Here is an 18459-nt window from a genome sequence, read left to right on the forward strand (position 1 = left end):
CCATATTTCTAAGATTTTCAGGGCCGAGTACAATAACCTCAGTTTTATCTGAATTAAGAAGCAATGACAATGTTATGCTCCCAAATTTTTGGGAAAAGTTTGGTGATGGCCCTTTCTGCTCCAACATGACTGCTCACCAGTGCAGAAACGAAGACACATAAAGATATGGATAAGTGAGTTTGGTGCGGAACAATTTGACTGGCCTGTACAGAGTGCTGACCGCCTGAGTTCTTGAAACAGCTTTATTACTACAGTCACAGGCAACTAAAATACAAAGAACTGAAGTAAACATACACTGAGAAATATTAGCAATGAAACTACACTGGACACACAGCTGGCGAAATAAGCGAGATCACGACAATGCACAGCTAGAGATACAAACAATATAAACAGGAGAGGAAACGGGAAGCAAAAATGATCATGATGCATGCAGGACAAGTGGCTATCAGAATAAAACAGAAAACAGATGATATACACAAGGAAAGGGGAAACAGACACTGATTTTGACTAAACATGGAACCAGAGAGAGACAACAAGGCCAGAAAAAGTATAATTAAACTCAGTACTACAAAACAATAAAACAGAACCTTAACACAAGACACTGACAAAATAAGGCTGAAAGTACAGATTGCAGAGACACAACCTCGACACACAAAGAGAAAGTGAAAAACACAGAGACAAAACTGACAACACAAGAAGGGACATGGGGGAAGCATAATAACAGAAACCTAAACCTAGATAACAAACTAACCTGGGGATACACAGAGGGATTACAAAGAATGAAAATGAAATGAATGGAAATGCTTTTGGATGTCCTATATTAGTCCTATATTAAATGTCTTTGTCATTCTGCAATATAATTTCCTTAATTCAGATTGATGGGCTGCTGTTTGTCAGAGATTAGCTGTACCCCTTTGGGCTCAGCTCTGAAGTCCAACCCCTCCTATCTGAGAGAGCTGGACCTGAGTCACAACAACGACCTGCAGGATTCAGGAGTGAAGCAGCTCTGTGGTTTTCTGGAGAGTCGGCACTGTAGACTGGAGATTCTGAGGTCAGACAAGTCATTTTTTTAACTTATGATATAAAGACTGTGGTGACACAAAGCTCATGTTATAATAAATCTCTTAGATTATATATTAGAGGTGCAAGGTCGGATGACAGAATGCAAAAATAGCTAAAGAAATAATGGTTTCTGGCTGCTTGAAAGATGTGCAAAAACCAAACATCAGTGTATAAAAAAAAATAAAAAATCTAAATATGAGGAATCACAGAAAAACAGCAAAGGTCAAACCTAAACAGTGCATGGAAGATACAGAGGCCATAACAAAACAACAAAAGGAAAGAAATGAAAAACAATAGAAAACAAACAAACAAAAGACTGTATGTACACAAAGAAGGCTGAATAAACAAAATGAAATAGATAGGGAATGTGGCATGGAGAAACACCTCTTGACAGCGCCAAATCACAACTACTGTCACCTCAAGGCGCTTTATATTGTAAGCTAGACCCTACAATAATAGATACAGAGAAAAACCTAATAATCATATGACGCCCTGTGAGCAAGCACTTTGGCAACAGTCGGGAGGAAAAACTCCCTTTTAACAGAAAGAAACCTCCGGCAGAATCAGGCTCAGGGACGGGCGGGGCCATCTGCTGCGACCGGTTGGGGAGAGAGAAGGAAGACAGAATAAAGACATGCTGTGAAAGAGAGACAGAGATTAATAACAGATATGATTCAGTGCAGAGAGGTCTATTAACACATAGTGATTGAAGAAGAGACACCCAGTGAATCATGGGAATCCCCCAGCAGCCTACACCTATTGCAGAGAGGTGACATTGATTTCACTAGAACCAGTTTTGGATTAGATTAAAAACCCCAGGGACTTCACCCCTGACCATTGCCTACTTCATTCTGCAGAGGATCCCCATAGCTCCTCTTGTGATTGGTGGGTCCAAAAGAGGGTGGATCCATGTTGCTCTTTCAGGATGAGCCCAGGGAGATCCCATGGGCCAAAGCTGGGCCAATTAAAAAAAATAAAAAAAAATAAAAGATATTCATTTAAGTTATTTAAGGTAAAAATACATGTATCTCATAAAATAGCAATAGCCTCAAAAGACATAGAGATACACCTTTCAACACTTTTCAAAGCATTTCTTAAAGAATTTTGGCATGTGCTGTTTGGATTTTTCTTTTTCTGAATTTATATATATTCTCTAAACTTTCTTGTGTGCGGAAGAGATATGAAACACTGAGTAATTTAATTTAGAAACTTTGTCTAATGAATTTATGTTCTTTCTTCAGACTGGATAGCTGCAGTTTGTCCGAAATCAGTTGTGCAGCTCTGGCCTCAGCTCTGAAATCCAACCCCTCACATCTAAAAGAGCTAGACTTAACTGACAATAAACTGAAAGATGCAGACATGAGGCAGCTGTGTGATCTGGTGGAGAAACCAAATTGTGGACTGAAGACTCTGAGGTCAGTGGATGGTTTAAGTGTGCCCATGTTGCTTTACATTTATTACTAAATGTATGTATTTTATTTTAATATTTTCTGTAAACCTATAGCCTATGAGGCTGATTTTCCCCATGTAATTGTGAGATATTTGTATAGCTTTGTAGATAGCTGGATCAAGTCACAGATTTGTAAGTAATGTTTAATTCCTGCCACCTTAAAGGCTTGTAGCGCATAACCTATTGATACAGATAGCTTAATCATATTTAAGATTGAAACATTAATTAACTGTAGAACTTATTTGAGCAGTCTTGTAGCATTACGTCGATGATGGTTTGGGGAAAGTGACTATTGAAGCCAGAATGATCAATCTGAATAAAAGAGTCTAAAGTGGAGGTGGAGCTGTCATACCTTCAGTCAAGCGAAGGCTAGTTTGACTTTGTCTGCTGATGTCTAAATATCCCCCCTCCACTGAAAAAAATTAAGTCGTTTCCCATGTTCACAAATGTCTATGTATATTTGCAGGTGGAAGCTCTGATAAACTTGTGTATGCTGACAGAGAGTGACCTGTGTCCTGATGATATGGAGAGGCTGAAGAAGCAGTAGCTTGTGTGTACAGATCCTGTGAATGGGAAAGATCACAGATTTTTGAAGATAGAAGACCTCAACAAGCACAAAGAATTAGATGGAAAGGTCATGTAAAATGTTAAAAAAAATAATCTGTTGCACTAATTACCATGAAATCCAACTTTTAACTGTAATGTAATAGGATGATGGTGTGATTCAACTTGTGTTATCGTAATGAAAACAAAAAATAAGGATGAAAAGACAAACGAAGGTTGACATTGGTTATAAGCTGATTAAACCTTTGATCTATAACTGTACAATAGGGAAGTGAAAGCGCTGCGGATATCTTATGTGGAGATGGTCAGTGGAGAGGTGCCATCAACATTATTTGTATTTACATGTTCAATTTTATTCTGTTCTTTCTCACAATAAACTTCTGTCTACACCAAAAAGCTGCTGGTGTCCCAGAATTTTAATTTTAACTAACACAGCTTTAGGTCCCTTTAATTGGACCCACAGGCAGATTTGGTTTGCTGCAGGACACTCAGCTATCTTCACGTTTAACAAAATGACACATCTGACAGATTAGCAGAATATAACAGAGTGGAACGGGAAGCACACTGATCAATGGTAAATTGTTTTCACAGTCACAGTGATGGAAATATGTTGGTCACTGATGCCCCTTCTTCCTTTGGGCCATTCAGACTGCTAACAAACTCACCTCTCCTCACCAATCTGTGCCATGGTCTGAGTGACCCTCATCACTCAGGACACTGACACACTCACACCAAGTCCTTTGCACTACCTCCAAGCACTTTCCTCTCCAGTGTGTGCCTTTGTCTTGTTTTGTATGTGCTCCTGATGTCTTACTATTTATATTTTATTCCTGCAAAGTTGGTGTGGATGTTCCGCTCTTAATTTTATTGCAATATAGGCGCTCTTTGCAGTGAGCTAATTTTATTTTGAAATTCGTTTTAATTTCAAAAACAGTTTCGGGAAGTGACAGCAAGTCAGCCATGTTTTTAGTTCCTAGCGGATCACATGTGGGGATATTTGACCCAGCGACATCTGCCTTTTGTTTGTGCCATCGACACCACCGTCTGTAAGTTTTAATTTGTATTGAATTGTAGGATTGTATTTTATGTATATTTTGTGGAAACAATTGCTGTAGATGAAAACTTTAGTAGTTGTGTGCTAACGCTAATGGATGTGTATTGGAATCTATTTTTGTCGTGCTAATGATGCTAAGTTAATTTTAGCTATGTTATTTGTATTTCAGTTTCACTCCATGAGGAAATACTTACTAATTAAAAGGAGTTGGACGCTACATCCTGACTTCGCGCGTTATTTCAAGTGGAGTTAGGCTACTGCTCAATTGTGTAGCGTACACACACAAGGAGAGCAGGACAGTAAAAAGACGGTTAGCAGCTGGCAAAACAACTCTACGACAGCAAGCTATGTCAACAAACATGGACGAAGAACACCCCGAAGGTGCAAGACCTAAGGGATTAAAACTAAACAAACGAATCAAATATTTGATATGATACGACATAGAACAACAAGAGCCATTGCTGCCCTCCAGGTGGACTTAAAGGAACACAATTGGAATGAGGTTTTTGCAAATGAAGATTCAAATAGTGCATATGATGCATTCTTATCAACAGTAATTTCACTATATGAAAAACATTGTCCTTTAATGAAGATCACTAGAAAGCATCACAGATCAAATAAGCCATGGATCACAAAGGGGATAGAAGATGCATGTAAAAAGAAAAATAATCTATATAAGAGATTCATAAAACAGAGGACAAAAGATGCTGAAATAAAGTACAAGTTATATAAAAATAGATTAATAAATATTATAAGAACAAGTAAGAAAGAATATTACCACAAATTATTGGAGCAAAGTAGAAGTAACACACAAGAAACATGGAGGATATTAAACAGTATAATCAAAAAGGGCTCAAAAAATAAGAATTATCCAGATTATTTAAAAAAAGATAAAGATATGTTGATAAAATAAAGACTCAATGATTTAATGATTTCTTTGTAAATGTTGGCTTTAATTTAGCAAAAGAAATTCCAGAGTCAAGAAATAATAACGACCTAAATAAACATATTACTCAGAATGTGTCCTCCATGTTTATTGGTGCTGCAACTCATAGAGAAATAATTAACATTGTGAAGACATTTAAAAATAAAAAGTCCACTGACTGTTTTGGTATTGACATGATATTAGTTAAAAGTATTATAGAATATATAGTGCAACCTTTCGCATACATTTGTAATCTGTCCTTTCAAACTGGTGTGTTTCCCTCACAAATGAAAATAGCAAAAGTTATTCCAATCCATAAAAACGGAGAGAGATGTCAGTTTACCAATTATAGGCCAATATCACTACTCCCACAGTTCTCAAAAATTTTAGAAAAGTTATTTGTTAATAGACTTGATAAATATATTGAGAAGCATAATCTCCTAAGTGATAACCAATATGGCTTTAGAGTGAAAAGGTCCACTTCAATGGCAGTGATGGAACTTGTTGAAGGGATATCTAATGCAATAGATAATAAGGAATATACTGTTGGTGTTTTTATAGACTTAAAAAAGGCGTTTGATACAATTGATCATTCTATATTAATGAATAAACTAGAGAGATATGGCATAAGAGGGATAGCATACAAGTGGATGAAAAGTTACCTGGATGAAAGATATCAATATGTCGAATTCAATAATGTAAAATCTAAGCAGTTGAAGGTAACTTGTGGTGTTCCTCAGGGCTCTGTGCTGGGCCCTAAATTATTTATATTATATATAAATGACATATGTAGTGTTTCCAAACTGTTAAAATGTGTATTGTTTGCTGATGATACCACTCTGTACTGCTCAGGTAAAAACCTAGAACAGCTTCTGACTACAGCGGAAAAGGAGTTAAATATATTAAAAAACTGGTTTGATGTAAATAAGTTATCATTAAATATAAAGAAAACAAAATTGATTATTTTTGGCACTAGACAAATGAAAAATGTATCTAAAATAAGGGTTAATGGAATTGAAATTGAAAGAGTGTACGAAAATAAATTTCTTGGAGTGATAATTGATGATAAGCTGAGTTGGAAGTCTCATATAAACCATGTGAAAACAAAAATGTCAAAAACCATTGCTATTCTCTATAAAACAAAGCATGTCCTGAACAAAAAATCATTATACACACTTTATTGTACTCTGTTGCTTCCATATATGACTTACTGTCTGGAGATATGGGGTAATGCATATAAAACGAACACTCTTCCTATTTTCAAGTTACAAAAAAAGCTATAAGAATTATAAACCAATCAAACTATATAGAACCAACTAACATTTTGTTTATTAATCTGAATACCCTGAAATTTTATGATTTAGTTGAATATAAAATGGCACAGATAATGTATAAAGCACAAAATAACTTGCTTTGCCCCAGTACTCAGAAGCTGTTCAAAGTCAGAGAGAGTCAATATGACTTAAGGGGAACAGATTTCTTTAAAAAAAACAAGATAGGACAAATATAAAGCAGAGATGTGTTTCTGTTAGAGGAGTTAACCTGTGGAATAGTTATGACAGTGATTTAAAAAGGTGTAGTTCATTTTCCTTGTTTAAAAATATGTTTAAAAATAGAGTAATAGAAAAATATATAAATCAAGAATGAAAAGAGCAAAAAACAAAAAAACCTCTTGATTCTTTTGCTTTGATGTAGTTACTTATCTAAGGTGGAAAGTTTTTTTTTTCTTGTTTGTTTGTTTGTTTGGTTTTTGCTTTGTTTTATTATTTGCTTCGAGCTGCATGCAAAAAGATATTTTGTGAAAAGGGTTGGCGTAATAAGCAAATGCTTCAGCCAATACCTTTTGATTAGCCTTGTCTCATGCTTTCTTGCTTTGTGGTAGATCTTTGTTCTGTTTTCACTGAGATATTTGAATGCTAATCAATAAAAAAAAAAACCCCCAAAGCCTCCTCAAGACGGAGCATCAGTTAAAAGCACTGGTTCAGTTTCCAGATATTCAAGTAGATCAAATGTCAGTGCAGCAGCAGCACACGCGAGAGCCAAGGAAGAAGCTGCTCGTGCACGTGTTGCCTTCGCACAGAGAGAGATCAGCATTAAAGTCAACAAAGCAAGATTAGAAGATAATCTCAAAGCCTTAAATCTGGAAAAGGGAGCTGCAGCCACAATTGCACAAGCAGAAGTTTTGGAAGCAGCAGCAGAGATAGAGGTTGAAGCACATCCTAGTTGGAAAAGTCTCCCAGTTATGGTGCAGAGTACACATGAACGTGTAAGCGACTATATGAGAGACCAAACTATGCAGCTTAACCAACGTAATGAACCAGTCAATCTCTCAATATCAGAGCATCCTATCGAGAAGAGCCCTCCACCATCGGCTAAGTACATCATTAAAGATGAGTATATCGTGAAAGACTCATGGCCCACATCTTTCCAGCCACAACCAAGTTCCAAGGTTGTTGTACAACTTGCATAGTTCCCATTTCTGTATAGCTGTGTATCTCATATTTCTGTTTAGTTCTTTATTTCATATTCTGTATAGTTTTTTTTTTCATATTTATATCCTGTTCATAGTCTGTACATAGCTTGTACTCACTACAGCCTGTACATACTTATAGTTATAGCATATTCATAACATACTTCATACCGTGTACATATTACATACCATAATAAACCCATTTCTGTAATATACTTACATATCTATATTATAGCTAATGTATATTGTAATATATCTATATCATGGCTAAAGCAATTCTGGATGGATACAAACTGCAGTTCATTGCCCTGTACCTGTGACATGTGCAATGACAATAAAGTTGAATTCTATTCTATTCTATTCTAGTCTAACACATGCATACCAAACTGCTCACACCTCTACCCAATCAGCTCAGCCAGACATAAATGGTCACCTCCAAGTTAACAGTGTGGAACTCCTGCAAGAAAAAAAGAGCAATAGGCCCTACCCTAAACCAGAGCTAACTTTTCCTTAGTATCCCAACACTTCTCATACACACCCTCCAGACTCTTCAGTGATGATGGACATGGCGAAGTACCTGGCACGAAAAGAGCTCATGTGCACTGGCTTAACCCACTTTGATGATCATCCAGAGTCATACAGAGCATGGATATCTGCCTTCTCCAATACCATTAAGATATGAGATGAGATAGCCTTTATTTGTCAGTTGCAGGTCTTTTGCCCAAAACCGAGATGACAGACCTTGCCGACCGTAAATAGAATACAAACATCACATTGGGGAGACAGGTCAGGCCAGGTAAGGAAAAAAGCATTGAAATGTGCAACACAAAAGGATAATACAGGAATGCACAGGTATCAACACACCATAACACAATAAACACAGACAAGCAACATGGGAAAGTGTTCCAGTGTGTACATCTGATCTGGGACTGCTGTAATCTTCGACTGCGCCTCCAGCTGACCCGATGTCCACATCATGGGGGAGGTAAGCGTTGGAGGTGGCGTTGGATAGGGAGGGTGATGTGTCGGTGAGTGCTTATCAGTATATGTATACTGCGTGTCCATAGTTCAGCTGAAACAGTCTTCCAGCCAACCCAGGTGGCCTTGTAGGGAATGGGAAGGAACAGACTCAACACAGTCATTTCTGGATTCAGTTTCCACAGAAATTATACCCATCAAAATGTTTCGTTGTTTAAACATGATTTTTATGTATTTTAATCCAACCAGATTTTTTAGAACACTTTTTCTTTTTCTGACATTGTAATTTCAAGATGATTAAAGAGCCCAGAAAGATGAAAACAGCTTAAGGGTTTGGACCTTACTGCAAGTGAACAGCTGGATTTACTTTCAAAATGGCTTGGGAAGGAATCTTCTGCATATGTCAAGCGCCTAACAGCAGTTCATATTGACAACTCAAAATGGTCTGGGACAGGCTCGATGAATGCTACAGTGCTCCAGAGTCATCGAAAGTGCTCTCTTTAGGAAGTTGGACAGCTTTCCTAAAATAACAAACAAGGACAATTACAGGTTAAGGGATCCTGGAGATCTATTGATGGAATTACTTTCAGCAAAAGAGGATGGCTACTTGCCCGGCTTAGCTTACCTGGATACCGCCCGTGGCATCAAACCCATCGTGCAACAGTGACAAGCACATCACAGCTCTGGTCCATCCTAGGCTCACCACAATTCACAGGCCTCAAGTCCCCAACAGGTGACGGCGGGGAGCCGGAAGAGGACAACCAGACAGTTGAAGCCTCGTGCACTGATTGTCGCCAAAAACGGCACGCCTATCACAGTAATAGCTAAAGACCTCTAGTCGATTATATTATGACGTTGTAGCCACTTTTCGGACCATCGGAAGACATTCCAACATGCCCTTGGCACTAATTGTGGCAATGCGTAGGTCAAAAGCTTGTTCCAAGATATGTCTCGTTAAAGTTTATCCTAAAGAGTGCCCACAACAAGCCATCAAAATGTATGCTATGCTCGATGACCAGAGCAACAAGTCTCTAGCCAGGTCAGAGTTCTTCAACTTATTCGGAATCGAAGTTGGCTCATACCCCTACATCCTGAAAACTTGTGCTGGCTTAGCCGCAACCTCCGGCAGGAGAGCAAATGGCTATCAAATCGAAGCAGTAAAATGGTAAATGGCCTGTATTTATATAGCGCTTTACTAGTCCCTAAGGACCCCAAAGCGCTTTACATATCCAGTCATCCACCCATTCACACACTGGTGATGGCAAGCTACATTGTAGCCACAGCCACCCTGGGGCGCACTGACAGAGGCAAGGCTGCCGGACACTGGCGCCACCGGGCCCTCTGACCACCACCAGTAGGCAACGGGTGAAGTGTCTTGCCCAAGGACACAACGACGAGCGACTGTCCAAGCCGGGGCTCGAACCGGCAACCTTCCAATTACAAGGCGAACTCCCAACTCTTGAGCCACGATCGCTCTTGATCGAAGGAGTAAATGGTGAAGTTAGCCTTGCGCTACCAACACTGATCGAATGTGACGACTTACCAGTAAATCGTGATGCAATACCGACACCTGAAGCTGCCCTCCATCACCTGCACCTCAAGAACCTTGCTAGCAAAATCCTGCCTCTTGATAATGATGCCAAGATCCTGCTTTTGCTTGGGAGAGACATTCTCCAGGTTCACAAGGTGAGGCAGCAGATCAACGGTCCTGGTGATGCACCCTTCGCTCAAAGGCTTGACCTTGGATGGGTCTTAGTAGGTGATGTGTGTTTGGGAAAGGTTCATAAGCCCATTGTCCACTGTTATAAAATGAACATACTGGAAGACGGAAGACCATCATTGTTCAGACCTTGTACGAGCCACATCCATCTCAAGCAAATGGTCAACTCCAGTCAAGTCAAGGGACTCTCACACAGTTGCCGTAGCACTGCAATGGACGATGACTCACTCGGCAACACAGTCTTTGCAAGAACAGCGGATGACGACAAGCGTGCCTTCTCCATAGAGGACGAACAGTTTCTGCAGATAATGGGTGATGAGGTTTTTCAGGACGAGTCAAATAGTTGGGTGGCTCCTCTTCCCTTCAGGCCCCCCAGACCACCTTTGCCCAACAATCGTGAGCAAGCATGACTCAAGCGCACAATGCAATGGCATCTCGCTGAACAACGTGCTACTCAACGGACCAGACTTGAATAACAGTCTAATGGAAGTCCTTATTCGTTTCAGGAGAGAGTGAGTAGCAATCATGGCTGACATCGAACAGATGTTTCATTGTTTTGTCGTGAGAGAAGACCACCAAGACTACTTACGCTTTCTGTGGTATAGAGATAATGATCCCAGCAAAGACATTGTTGAATACAGGATGAGGGTTCACGTATTCGGCAACATACCTTCTCCAGCTGTGGCAATATACTGTCTCAGAAGAGCTGCAAAGGAAGGAGAACAGCAGTACGGGTCAGACACCAGACATTTTGTGGAATGCGAGTTCTATGTAGACGATGGTCTTGTTTCCACATCCACAGAGGAGGAGGCAATTTCTCTGCTACAGAGAACCCAAGCATCTCTCTCTGAGTCAAACCTGAGACTGCACAAGATCACGTCCAACAGCGTTGACATCTTGAAAGCCTTCCCTGCAAGAGATCATGCTAAGGGCATTAAAGATCTTTACTTGGATGGAAGCGCAGTACCCACACAGCGAAGCCTTGGATTGAGTTGGGATGTTAAAAGGGACACATTCACCTTCCAAGTGTCAGTCAGTGACAAGCCATTCACACGACGTGGGATTCTCTCCACCATAAACAGTCTTTTTGACCCTCTCGGCTTCGTCACTCCTGTGGCTGTTCAAGGCAAGTCGTTGCTGAGAGAGTTGAGCTTAGATGGAACCAATGCCAGTCGTAGAGAGATATGCATCTTTTCAGACGCTTCAACCAAAGTGCAAATGACCAGGTTCATGTGGGTTTGAACCTGGGCGACCGTGGCTCAGGGGGTTGGGAAGTGCATCTGTCACCGGAAGGTCGCCGGTTCGATCCCCAGGCTCTCTGTCCTGGTTGTTGTGTTCTTGGACAAGCCTACTGGTGTTGGCCAGAGGGGCTGATGGTGCAATATGGCAGCCTCGTGTCTGTCAGTCTGCCCCAGGTGTGGCTACAACCGTAGCTTTCCTCCACCAGTGTGTGAATGCGAGAGTGAATGAACAGTGCCATTGTAAAGCACTTTGGATGACTTGAAAAGCGCTATATATCCAATCCATTATTATTATTACCATACCAAGACTGGAGCTGTGTGCGACAGTGCTAGCCATAGAAATTGCTGAGTTTATTGTTCAAGAGATCGATATCCAAATTGATGTGATCACCTTCTGCTGTGACAGTAAAGTGGTGCTGGGCTACATTCATAATCAGTCCAAATGTTTCTATGTGTACGTCCACAACAGGGTTCAGAGAATCCACCAGTCCACACAACCGAATCAGTGTAGGTATGTACCTACGGAGCATAACCCAGCTGACCATGCTTCTAGGTCCGTTCAAGCCTCACAGCTCACCACAACCAACTGGTTCACGGGTCCAACATTTCTATACAAATCACAGCCAAGCAGCGAGCAACATGAGACCTTTGAGCTTATCAACCCAGACGCAAATGTTGAGATACGACCACAAGTTACCACCTGTGTTACAAGTCAAAAGGACAAGTCCCTGGGTTGTGAGAGATTCACGAAATTCTCTTTCTGGAAGTCTATACGGAGAGGAGTTGCAACACTCATCCATGTAGTTTGTTCTTTTAAGGCAAGCAGCCAAGGAACCAACGGGTGTAATGGTTGGCATTGGTGCCATAAACCTCTCACAGCTGACGAGTTGTCCAAGGCAACCACAGTGATTCTTGTTGCTGTGCAACAACTTAACAACTTACTGTGAAATACTTACTATTAAAAGGAGTTGGACGCTACATCCTGACTTCGCGCGTTATTTCAAGTGGAGTTAGGCTACTGCTGAATTGTGTAGCGTACACACACAAGGAGAGCAGGACAGTGGAGCACCCATATTAAATTCGGTTCTTTTGGATTCTTTAGCGCCAAGAAAGACACGGCTCAAAAGTGGTCCTTTTACTTTAAAAAATGATCTTTATTTTACATATCCAGATATGTAGACCTTAAGACAAAACACACAACTCCAGCACTGAAGCACAAACAAAAGCCTAGTTATTTATATACTTGCTCTCTACGTCATACCACACTTTAAGTTTCGATCAAAGCCTAGTTGGTTTCACTTTCTAGCTGCAAAAGCATGCAGTTTCCTGTCAGCACTTTTTGGCACAGAGTGTACTCAGAGTTAGGCCTTTCTTATACATAGCAATATAATCAGCATATAAACATTTAGGATGGTAAATGTTTATATGCTGATTTACAGTAATATTTACATTTACGATGATAAATTTAAACCTCAACATTTTGTTGTACACGTACAATGACAAGAAAGGGCTATTCTATTCTATCTCTTAGATAATGTTTATATTTAATAAAGGGGATGCTAAAATGACTTTTACACTCTAGAAATGAACTAAATGCATTTTAAGTTACTTTTTAAATGTGGTTGCAGACAGATCACAGATTCAGAGTAGACCGTAAAAAAAGAAATCCTAAAAAAAACAGTAATATTCCGGCAGCTGGGGCGCCAAAATAATACCATAAAATAACTTTCTCATAGAAATACGGTTTGTTGCCCTAATTTTACATGGGATTTTGCCTTTTTCAAGTGCTTTTAAACATTAAATTAGGAACATTTTAATGTGATTAAACAATGAAATTACCTATAAACAAGGTCAATGAATGCAGCAATATGAATAATAATACTTGTACAGAAATATGCAGTTAACAGTTGGTTTAAATAATAATGGTGTCAGGGTTGGCTGAGGAGAACCCAAATGCTGGACTTTTAGAATGGAGAAAGTGAGTTTATTTAACAGAACAGTGCCAACAGTCCACAGTGTGTGCTTTCCCAATTCCCCCTGTACCGTGATTCCTTTCCGTGATGCGTGGTTGTGCTTCGTCCTCCTTGGTGCCAGTGTTCAACTGTTTACTGCTCCCTCCACACGTTTCCGTAATCACCCTGGAAACAAGAGATGCCACAATGAGTACTGCCCCATCCACTGGCCGACTAAACACGTTAACCATTCCAACAAGAAAGTATTGAAAACTGTATTTCTAGTTCAACGATCCCACGCCGACTGCTGCTCCACTGCTCTCTTAAGTAGAGCCCCTTGATTAGGCAGATCAGCAACAGGTGAGTTATTATCACAGGTGTGGCTGGCTCCAAGACAGGGACTCTCCAGACCTGGTGGGGCAGCAAAACTGACACAACAACACACAGGGAAACGAGGAACGAGGAGCAGATCACACCACAACCATAAACGATTAAGAAAGACAAATAAAACTCATAATATTCTCAAAAAAATACTCAAAAAAGACCACATGATCCCTGGGTCACAGAGCCAGGCCCATGACAAATGGATTGCATTCATATAGCGCTTTATGAGACCCTCAAAGCGCTTTAAAATTCCACTTTATAATTCTCCTCTGGCCATCACCAGTAGGTGTTAGGTGAAGTGTCTTGCCCAAGGACACAACGACCGAGAGTGTCCCAGCCGGGGCTCGAACCGGCCACCTTCTGATTACAAGGCGAACTGCGAACTCTTGAGCCACGATCGCCCTAAATAGCAATAATAATAATAATAATTTGATTTAAATTTTTTTTATAAGAATCATATTATATATTTTTCCATAGCATTACATTTGAATTTAACAGTTCAATCTTTCAAATAACAGACAAATATTTGTGAAATTATGATGCATTTGTGAATGTATTTTAACATACAAATAATATGCATATGTACAGACAAATACATTTAAAAAATAAGAAAGTTATGTTTTATTACATTTACAGTGATTTTACGTTAATTTACATTTGAAATTTAAAATCACAGTCTATTTATGTGAATTTGATGATATTCTGGAAGAACAGTACAAAACTGTAAAATACACAGTTAAATACTTTTATATTACAATTTTCTTTTACAGTGTAGTTAAGGCCTGGATCCAACTATTGATATGTGCTAGTTAGAATTATTACGCTCTTGATTTTCTCTGGCTGTCTCTTTTCTGCTCTGTCCTCCTAACACATCATCCTTTGTGGAACATTAAGATTCATATGTGGGTCACAGCCAGGAGGACAGAGGTGATGTAGAGACAAGGTAGAGGACTCTCTTACTTTTGTTAACAATAAATTAACATTTAACTCATTTGTAGGAATGCAATCACATTCAGCTGTTACATGTAGGTGGAACTAGACTCTTTGCATTTAGTTTCACATGGTTGTTTTGGAAATGACCTGATTATGGAGTTTGGTGTCAGAGAGTGTGCAGCAGACTGACAGGAGCAGCTGTGTGTGTGTGTGCGCATTCTTCCTTAAATAGACTTCCTTCCTTTTCTCAAGCTTGATGTCCGTCTCTCTGTCAGTGCCAGATAAACAGCCGCTTGTTTATGCCATGATTTTGCCAATAGGCATTGATCCTTCTGCTCTGCGTTGCTGAAACATGTCCAGATGTGAGGTAGGATATCAAAGTGTCTGTAATGGGTTTTTTTCTTCAAGTATTGTGTCATTTCTCATTATTACACATAATCTATGGACATCTGTGGTTTGATTTCTTTGCATGTGAGGATTGGATGGGTTGTTACCAACATCAGGTGATAATTTCATGTCAGCAGCACCTTCAGAAATATATTTACTTAGAAAATTGGTGACACGTGCAATGCGATCTTGCCCACTGTGTGTGGATTTTAAATCTGTTTCTAAACTACAGGAGGCAAGAAATGCAACTGACTGGTCCCAGAGACGAGAGTGGACATTTGAGAAACTTCTGAACAGCAGAAAAACATCTGGACAGACACTGGAAAAAACAGCTGTCTTCAACCTTGATCACATCTGTTGATCTGAGGCCTGTTAGGAAAAAAAGATACCTGAACATCACATCACAACATCTGTATTGTAGAAATTAATTTGAAACATTAGAACAACACCTAGACAAGAGGTTCTGGCCTCTGAACACAATCACATGTAATATCTGTCCCACAGCAGAGAAACATGTGGTTTCATCACCACACAGCTGGTTGAGTTTTTGAAAACTAATCAGCTGTGTTCTCTGAACTCTGTGAACAAGGAACGTGGGAGATGGGAGGAATAGTGTGTACAGAAGAGATGAAGGAGGAGAAGAGGAGGAGCGAAGGGAGGGAAGACAGTTTGACATCAGCAGACAGAATACGAAGATTCACCGTCAAACAGTTTGGATACAATGTTCTGAGCCTGGCTCGCCGAGGTCTGAAGGTATGACAGCAACACCTGCTTTTAGGTACAAATGGCCACTGCTGCCATCTCTGTGGTTTCAATTAATAATGTACAAGCACACATCCTGGTGTCTACACTTGTACATTCAGAGTTTAGCCCTATGAGATCCAAGATCCAAGTGTTATCTCAGATGCAGGTTGAAGCTCCATCATCAGCCTGCACTGTGATCAACACCTCTTTCATCCTTCTGGGAACGCAGTCAATTATTCAGATATGATCTGATCAGATATGACAGCATCTGGTTTCTCATGCCAGCCTTAATCAATCTTCACTTATTTAAACTCCTTTGTTTGCTTTCCAACTCTTGCTGCCTATGAGCAAGTGCAAATCCACTTAGGATTGTTTTCTTTGAATCACTGCAGAGATTTTAGTTTCAAATATGAAGCGCCTTGAGGTAACTTTTGCTGTGATTTGGCACTATATAAATAAAACTGAATTGAATTGAACTGAATACCACTGGTAACACAGAACCAATTGAAACCTCACCCACTAACTATAGTTTTGAATACTGCGCAACACGTGATGAGATCCCTGTTATATACACTCAGGTCAAAAGGTTTAGAAGTTTTTTTTATTAGAAATTATACATTTTAATGTCTCTTTGCACTCTGAAATGAAAGCATAGTACAAACAAGCAGTTGCAGTTAAAAAAGAAATCATGAACTTGTTACACCCCCACCTGGGGGGAACCCAGAGGCAACCAAAAAAAACCCTCAAAACGAATAACGGCCCCACTCCCTGCTCCCAAGGAAAGATCAACGCTGCCAAGGGTTTGTGGTTTTACAACAATCAAATATTTTATTAAAGGTAGCAAGCGTCAGGGTGGTCCCAATATGTAGTCATCCCCATTCAGTCTTCAACCAACGGTCGCCTCCACCTTGAGCTTCCATTAGCACAAACAGCAGAGAGATGAGGGTATGGTACCACAGTGTGGTCCAACACTGCTTTTATGCAGACAGAGGGGGCTGTAAGTAATCCAGAACCACCTGTAGGAGTTAGTAGCACCAGCTTTCATCGCCTGATCAACCTCCATTACTGCAGAACAGCTTTAAACTGTTAACCCATGTTGTGTTCCCTGAAAAAGGCCTTTTTTTGGATAATTCTGAAATGCACGTTATTTTTCAGTTTTGGGTAATCTTACCTTTGTTTAACCTCTGAGAGTTCACCACTTACCTTTGTACAATTTCAGCTTTTCATTGGATTGAATGACTTGAACTGGACAAAAATTCGGCTGTTCTAAAACTTTTGACTGGCAGTGTGTAAACATATTTTAACTGTAGATTTGTTTCATGTGACACTGACCCAAGTTTAAATATTTAACTTCTTTTTAACTTCTTCATCTGTCAAAATAAACACTGGCACATTTGTGAACAAGCATTAGATCAGTGCCAGCGTGACATTTATCAGTGACTTTTCACACAGTAATCACACCATGTGATGAAACGATGGGCATTTTCTCCTCACACAGTACAGCACAGTATGTTTTGGGCTCGTGTTAATAAATACTGATGACTTTAAAACAATGAAAATATGAGCTGGCTTCAACAGGAGAGGACATTTTGTTACGGTTTGGAGGACGACTCAAGCGCAGGACTCCGGTTCTGATACTCACAAGAAGGGTTTATTTACAAGTCACCAGGTGTACATACAAGAATGTGCGGGGGGGGTGTTATATACAGCGGAGTGGGGGGAGAAGGGGTCTCCAGGGAAGTCCAAGGGAAAGCACGCATTCTTCAGAATATCCACTCACACGATCACAGGCTCACACTCCGACACTGCCACACGGGAATCACACGGGGGAAAAATCCAGGAAGCTCTGTGGACAGGGAGACAGGGTTAAGAACGACACACAGAGGGAAACACTCTTAACTGGGGTGGGGGCAGGGATAGCTCAGTAGGTAAAGTGGTCACCCCATGATCGGAAGGTCGGCGGTTCGAATCCACTTAACGGCTACCCTGAGGTACCCCTGAGCAAGGTACCGTCCCTACACACTGCTCCCCGGGCGCCTGCTTAGTGGGCTGCCCACTGCTTCACTGAGTGAATGGGTCAAATGCAGAGAAAAACAAGTAATTTCCCCATGGGGATCAATAAAGTATCCATTATTATTATTATTAACTAAACTTGCTGTAGCTTGACTTCACTAACGCGTGGTAGACATTGATCCAGCGACGAACAGCAGTCACCTCCTGGCTTAAATGCTGCTCCCCTTAATAAGACCCAGGTGTCTCATCTCCCGAGGGCGTGGGCCGAGGGCGTGAACCCACAGTGAGTTCCGCCCCGGTGAGAGAGAAGAGGAAGAGAGGGAGAGAAACAGAGAGGGCTGATCAGCGTGCAGCTGATCCGCCTGGCCATGACAGTACCCCCCCGACGGGAGCCTCCCGGCGACCCCCAGGCTTGTCAGGGTGAGCCGCATGGAACGCCCGCACCATACCCCGATCCAAGAGGGCCGTCCGCGGGATCCAAGAACGCTCCTCCATCCCGTAGCCCTCCCAATCCACGAGATACTGCAGACAGCGCCCCCGGCGCTGGACATCCATGATCCTCGAAACGGTGAAAGCCGGGTG

The 18459-nt window shown here is 40.7% G+C and overlaps 1 protein-coding gene and 1 long non-coding RNA gene across 2 annotated transcripts in view; both read left to right on the forward strand.

Moving 5' to 3' along the window:
- LOC102289410 (NACHT, LRR and PYD domains-containing protein 3) overlaps positions 1 to 5020 on the forward strand; it is a 43142-nt gene extending 38122 nt beyond the window's left edge. The window contains exons 7-9 of the mRNA XM_005951921.3: positions 875 to 1051; positions 2304 to 2477; positions 2979 to 5020. Of these exons, the coding sequence (XP_005951983.3) occupies positions 875 to 1051; positions 2304 to 2477; positions 2979 to 2991 (364 nt within the window). The 3' untranslated portion in view covers positions 2992 to 5020. The remainder of the gene's footprint in view (positions 1 to 874; positions 1052 to 2303; positions 2478 to 2978) is intronic.
- A 9889-nt stretch (positions 5021 to 14909) lies between these two features.
- LOC121813152 lies at positions 14910 to 17693 on the forward strand. The gene is made up of 2 exons (XR_006053541.1): positions 14910 to 15100; positions 15353 to 17693. It is a non-coding gene; the product is annotated as an uncharacterized LOC121813152 (long non-coding RNA).
- Positions 17694 to 18459: the final 766 nt, after the last annotated feature.

This window comes from Haplochromis burtoni, unplaced genomic scaffold (genome assembly GCF_018398535.1).
Source record: "Haplochromis burtoni strain Fernald_Lab_line unplaced genomic scaffold, NCSU_Asbu1 Contig_1203, whole genome shotgun sequence".
NCBI classification, from domain to species: Eukaryota; Metazoa; Chordata; class Actinopteri; order Cichliformes; family Cichlidae; genus Haplochromis; species Haplochromis burtoni.